This window comes from Anser brachyrhynchus (assembly GCF_964034855.1).
Source record: "Anser brachyrhynchus genome assembly, chromosome: 1".
Taxonomy (NCBI): domain Eukaryota; kingdom Metazoa; phylum Chordata; class Aves; order Anseriformes; family Anatidae; genus Anser; species Anser brachyrhynchus.
The window spans coordinates 169982206-169988620 of NC_137694.1; the positions used below are offsets into that span (position 1 = coordinate 169982206).

General features: G+C 33.9%; 1 protein-coding gene across 1 annotated transcript in view; it reads left to right on the forward strand.

The window, feature by feature from the left end:
* Positions 1–5415, forward strand: part of DACH1 (dachshund family transcription factor 1) — a 384876-nt gene extending 379461 nt beyond the window's left edge. Inside the window, 1 exon segment of the mRNA XM_080561250.1 lies at positions 869–5415. Within this exon segment, the coding sequence (XP_080417376.1) occupies positions 869–906 (38 nt within the window). The 3' untranslated portion in view covers positions 907–5415.
* Positions 5416–6415: the final 1000 nt, after the last annotated feature.

Here is a 6415-nt window from a genome sequence, read left to right on the forward strand (position 1 = left end):
CTGTTTCCGTTTTTTTTTTTTTTTTTAAATCTTTGTATTACTATGAGCATAAGATGTTTATGTTCCCAGATAAGAAAGATTTGGTTTATATCTGTAAATTAGGTGAAAATATGTTATGCCTCTTCAAGTTTATATAGGTCAACAGTTACTAGATGGGTGAGCTTGCTGTTTCTCATATTCCCTCGCCATCACACATATCTCACTTAAATATATGCTCCTCACTTGGGTGGAAAAGAATGGTGAGAAAGACATGCTTACATCTTTAACATAGTAATTGTTCAGTTAATCTCATTTATGGGGGAAGGAGGTTATACTTCACTGATATGGATTAAATATTGTATACTGGGTTCTATATAAATAGCTACAAATGTGCACAATGGTTACATTACATGGTATATTTAACAACATAGCTAAATCAGAAAGTATGAGCTATGCCTTTAGTGATGGGAGTACTAACAATTGCATGCAAGGGTATTTTTGCTCTGCAACCATGAAGGAAATAATTGCTGTTCAGCATTATTCAGTTAAGTTTGCATATCAGTAAAAACACATGCACAGGGGCTCCACCTACATTCCTAGTGCCCTCGCACTGATATGAGTACAGCATATATTAAAGCTTTAGGAGGTGCTACAGTATTCACAACTTGAAAAGTGTGTATAATTTTTAATGGTGTTAATTTGACCACTGTCACATGAAATAGCAATGACGATGTTCAATCTTTTAATTTTTTTAATATTAAAACACAAATTATGGTAGGTGGCAATTTACAGAATTATGCTGTTTTAAATCTTATGTTTTTTCTCCCTTATTTTTGATTCATTGCAGGTATAATTATATAAAGGAAATGTTTGTTTTTTCATATTCTAGATGGAAGACTTTATTTGAAAACTACTGTCATGTATTGATTTTTTCCTGCTGAAGATACCTGTGCTATGGTAAAGAACTTTGCAGTAAGACATTCACCCATAAGGAGTTCTGTGGAAACAAAGTGTTTTCAAGGCAACTTCCTCAACTTTATTCATCAATGTTCTTCAAAAATGTAAGGAATTCTTCAAGAGTGTCCTCCTTTGGTTATCTCCTGTGGCTCAACCTGGAGATCTAGAGAATGTTTGTAAATGTACAGTAGCATTCTTCTTACAGCAAAAATCTGCATCTGTGCACCGGACTATTGTACCAAAACTACAGGCAGGTCAGAAAAGGCTGAGTATTCCCTCTTTCAAGGAATGCAAACTCTGTCCTCCTCTGATGATTCTATATTTGAGCACATCAAATGATCCTTCCAGCGGTGTCCAAGTACACTTATGGACTGTTGTATTATACCAAAACCAGCATGACAGCTCAGAAATGAACTTGGAGAGGGCATAAGAGGATTCTTATTTAAAAAAAAAAAAAAAAAAAAAGAGAAAAAAAGAAAAAAAAATGATACATTCAGTTTTCAAACTATGATCGTGGGTTTTCTTCTAAAGACATTTTTCCACATGCTTTCCAAGAGACCAACACATGTATGTTAGACTACATTAAGTAAAATGGAATTTTGTGTAAGTGAAAAAAAAAAAAAGCTGAATGTAAAGAAATTGTTTTACTGTTCACAAAGTCTCTTTTCCTAAAATAATAATAATAAAAAAAAATACAATAAAAAGAGTAATAATTTCTCATTGTAAACTGGCAGGGGTTTATGAAATAAAAGACTTTGCTTCTTATTAAACTGTTGGTCACATGTACAGTATATAACACAAATCACACAAGGAAGGTATTATGTATGCAGTAGAAAACTAGCGTTTAGGAAATGAAAATTTTAGATAACATTGTTTTGTCACCCTGTTGGTCAGAAAGATAACTTTCTAGTTTTAAAGCATGCAGGCATGTAAATATTTGTCCTGGAGTCACAGTATTACTGAATGAGATCTTAAGCATCTGGTAACAAGTCAGAATTCTGTATCAGCCACTTTTATTTGTATATTGAGCCCTGGTTAGTGCCCTGATTAGTGCACTTTTAAGAATGGACTGTGGCTGAGCAGCAAGCCAAAATGCCAGAAATATTTTTATATGTTAATGTCATATTACGTAAATGTTGCTAAAAAAAAGAGAACCTAGCAAACACTTGATGTATCAGTCCAATTCCACGTAGAACTGAGTGATACAGTTGAAGTCTATTGTCCCTCTCACCTTGATGGGTGGTTATGTGTTATTTTCACTGTCTTTATGAAAGCTACAATATGTGTTTTCACCTTTGTGCTGATAACTGGAAGTAAGCTGCAACACAATGCTTATTACATTACTAAAAATTATGTTCTTTGCTTTGCATACCTTTGGGTTACCCCTTTAAAGACTGATTTTGTGAATCAGTGCTATTTCTGTAAGTTTTGTGATTATTCTTTCTTCATCTTTAATGTTTTATGCATATGAAATATTATTTATTACATGGAAACATATCAGAAACTTAAATGTCTAAGATGCCTAACTTAAAGCAAATATTTCTTTAAAAATATTTCTGATTGGATATTAACATTATTTTGTCAAAAAAAAAATGTTTTGTAAACTCTAGCACTGAGCTTCTATACTGTAGTTTGTAGGTCTTCCTTGCAATACTGGTACACATCTATTTTGTGTGGTTCATATTTACTTCACCATGATCCTTTTTTAACAATAGAAAAGATGTACATACAAATTCACATTGTTTTTTTTTTTTAATATTGAGCAATATTTTTCATTAAATATTGTTATCTAATACTTTATAGTGACATTATTTTCTAACCGTGATTCTTTCATACTTTTCATAGTTGCTTAAACACATATGAGATTCTGTACTCCAGTTTTTTTCATATGCAGTCTTTAAAGGGTTAACAGCTGTAAAGTTAGATGGACTTGTGGCAAGCTTTTGAATCATTCATATCTGAAAGAGAATTAAAAGCCTACAACTGAAATATGTAGTAGCATTTACCATTGCTCTGATCCTTGCATAGAGTCACCTATAAGTAGGTTTTAGTAGTTTTACAGTGTATACTTTCAAGACCTTCGGGAATGCCTCAGTGTTTGGCTTGGTACATAAATGGAAATACTAAGGATTATGGGGAAACCAATTTATAAGCTGGATGGCTAGAAAGAATCTTGCTAAAAACAGTAAATATTACAGACCATGAGATATTAATGTAAGTTGAATTTTCTGCCCCTCTTTAATTATACAGGTTTTGGGTTGTTATTTTCTTTTTTATTTGGATTTTTTTTTTTTTTTGCATAGATTATGAAGAAAAGTTGTGCTCGTGTTATTGTTTATATGCTTTTGTAATCTTAAAGATATTAATGTCTAGTTGTTCTATATTATAACCACATTTGCGTTCTATGCAAGCCCTTGGAACAGAACATACTCATCTTCATGTAGGACCTATGAAAATTGTCTATTTTTATCTATATATTTAAAGTTTTCTAAAAATGAAAAAAGGTTATTACGAATTTTGTTGTACAAAATCTGTACAAAAATCTGTTTTTACATCATAATGCAAGAATTGGAAATTTTTCTATGGTAGCCTAGTTATTTGAGCCTGGTTTCAATGTGAGAACCACGTTTACTGTTATTGTATTTAATTTTCTTTTCTTTTCAACAATCTGCTAATAAAACTGTCTGAAATCTCCCTGCGATTTTATTTACAGTTCATCTTTATTAAATGTTCTGAAATGTATAACATCAGAGGAATATTTCCTTTCTAATGGGAGGCATCTAGAAACAACGTAAGTCAGCTCTTTGTAATGTGTGAAGAACAATGTTGAATGATTTTATTTAACATGCAACTGCTTCTATCTCTAATATGAATCACTGTGGTGAAAAACATCATAAAAGCACACTCTGTGGTTATTGTTTAACAAGCAGATTTTCCTTTTTTTTTTTTTTTTCTGCCAGCTAAGCAAACTGCCCCATCTACATGATTTATTTATGTACATCTCTCAGTTTATGAAGCTGTTATTTGTACCTTTTCGCTTTATATTGTGATATTCCCATGATTCTTATTTGACAAAGCTTTGTGCTGAATAATGTAAAGTGGACACATTGATGGAACAAAACATATTATTCCCCTAACTACAAAAATGCAGGAGTAATCCAGTTGTTTTTGTATCACGTCTCCTTCACTTTGGTATCCTAACATTTTTTTAACAAACATCAAGCATTCAAACATTTAAACCTGCATTTAAAAAAAATAATTACTTCTGCCTTATTATATCCTTAAATGCTATTTTGAGAGAGAAAAAAAAGGATGGTTAAAAAAAAAAAAAAGGTAAAAATGGTTATTTAAAAACAAATCTGGAAACAAGGTAGTTTTGTTACAGAAAATTCAAAAGTCAGAGACGTATGATTGATTTTGATTATTGTCCCTATTGCTTACCTTGCCTTGTCTTCCCTTCTGAACCATACCTGCATGCTTCTGCTTTCCTTAGGGAGCATGCTTGTTTGGGAAAGTGGAGGAGATTATCTCTCTTGGACCAACCTATTTCATTATCCCTGGATAGTCTGGGGATTGCAAGTGTGAGATTGACAGGCTTCCTGGATTTCAGCATGTTCTTATTGCTGGCTAGTTGATTAAGATTTTGGCTAGCTATATTGCAATCTCCTTTTGTCTGTGTTGAAATGTACCATGTATCTACATTCGTAAGCACCCCAGCTATGCCATAGCCAGCTCCCCATACATTAGCTGTGGGACAGTTAGAGCATATAAGCGAAGAAGCATTCTCTTTCTCCAGCTTGCTCTTAGAACAGAACATTCTCTAGAGTAATAGACTAGCAATTTACCCATGTGTTTTTAAGCAATCCAGGAAATAGCTTCTCTCAACTCTCACCTGCCCTCCTGTAGGTTCCACCATATGTCCACTGAAAAATCATTACTATATCAGTTAAACAGTAGCTGGGATTTAACAGGGTTGAGGTTGGATGGGCCAATAGCCAATCAGATGTAGGTATTCCCCATTACACTGAAACTAAGCCCTGTCAAAGCTCAGTACAAAATTAAAAAGATGTCACCCTATTTATATATTGCTTATAACTTAATAATAGATTATGGTCAGATCCTTAAGAAGTTTGGAGTCAGAATCTAGATGTCCAAAGTTTTAGGAAAATCCTTAAGGAACCAACAGACTCAAATAATAAAGAATTATTATTATTATCATTCTTTTTAACTATGGAAAGAGATTTAACGTTTTTTTTGACCTGAAAGTTAAACCCCTCTAATTGTTAAAGGCACTATAAATTATTGAAAATTGATCATTTGTTCTTTGCTTACATGTTATTTGACACAAGACTGTCCAATAAACAAAGCCTGAGGCCAAGATTTTCAAGTGTGACTACTGATTACAGGTACTTCAAGTTTTGTCAGCCAAACTTCAGACTTCTTCAATGCCATTTATAAAATAAAATGTTCTAGTTCAAAGGTTCTGTGAAACTTATTTATGTATTTCTTCAATAGCTGCCATCTAACTCATCCACAAGATAACAGAGAATTTACTAGTGTGTCTTAGCCTAGTGTGCCTAGCGGCAGCTCACCCTGATCAATGTTAATGGTCCTGCCACTCCATTTCAAGCATAAGCCTCAAAGACTTTCTGAAATTCAAGCTTTTAAAAATGAAGCTAGAAATCCAAAAATTCAGGTATCCAGAGTATTTGGAAGCTTTGAAAATATTCATACAAAGACCAAACACTACTATGCAATTCAGAAGAATTTGTATATGGTCTGTGGATAAAAATGATTTCTTCATCAAATTTATATTAACAATGGCTGCTGTAGTCCAGTGAATTGGTTAATTGATCCTCTAAATTTGGATCATAGAGATAGAACCAGATTCATTTTACTGTGTGTAGGAGAAGGACAGGGAGCAACAGATAACAGTTGCAACAAAGGAAATGATGTGGGGGTGGGAGTTGGAAATCAGAATGAGAGTGACTAAGCACTAGAACAATTTTCCTGGAGAAGTTCTGGGAACTGTCTTCGGAGATTTTCAAAACTGATGTGAACAAGGCCATGAGAAACCCAATTTAAATTCCCTGGTTTAAAGCAGGTTAGCGTAAATGACCTTCTGAGGTCCCTTCTAACCACAGTTTTTTATGGTTCTACAGCTACAAAATTTATAAGCATGATGCCCTTTTAGGCATTTGTTGTGGTTTAACCCAGCCGGCAGCCAATCACCACACAGCGGTTTGCTCACCCTCCTCCCCCCTCCATCTCTGGGAGGAACTACATTACAGAAACTTTATCCTCTTCTAGAGTACATAACAGGTTTGATAGGGCAGGTCCAGCTTGGTTGGCAGATCCCCTAGTATTGACTAACCGGGTGGCCTTTGCCAAACGTGTATCCCAATTTTTGAATGTTCCAGCACCCATTGCTTTCAGTGTAGTCTTTAACAATCCATTGTATCGCTTAACTTTCCGGGAG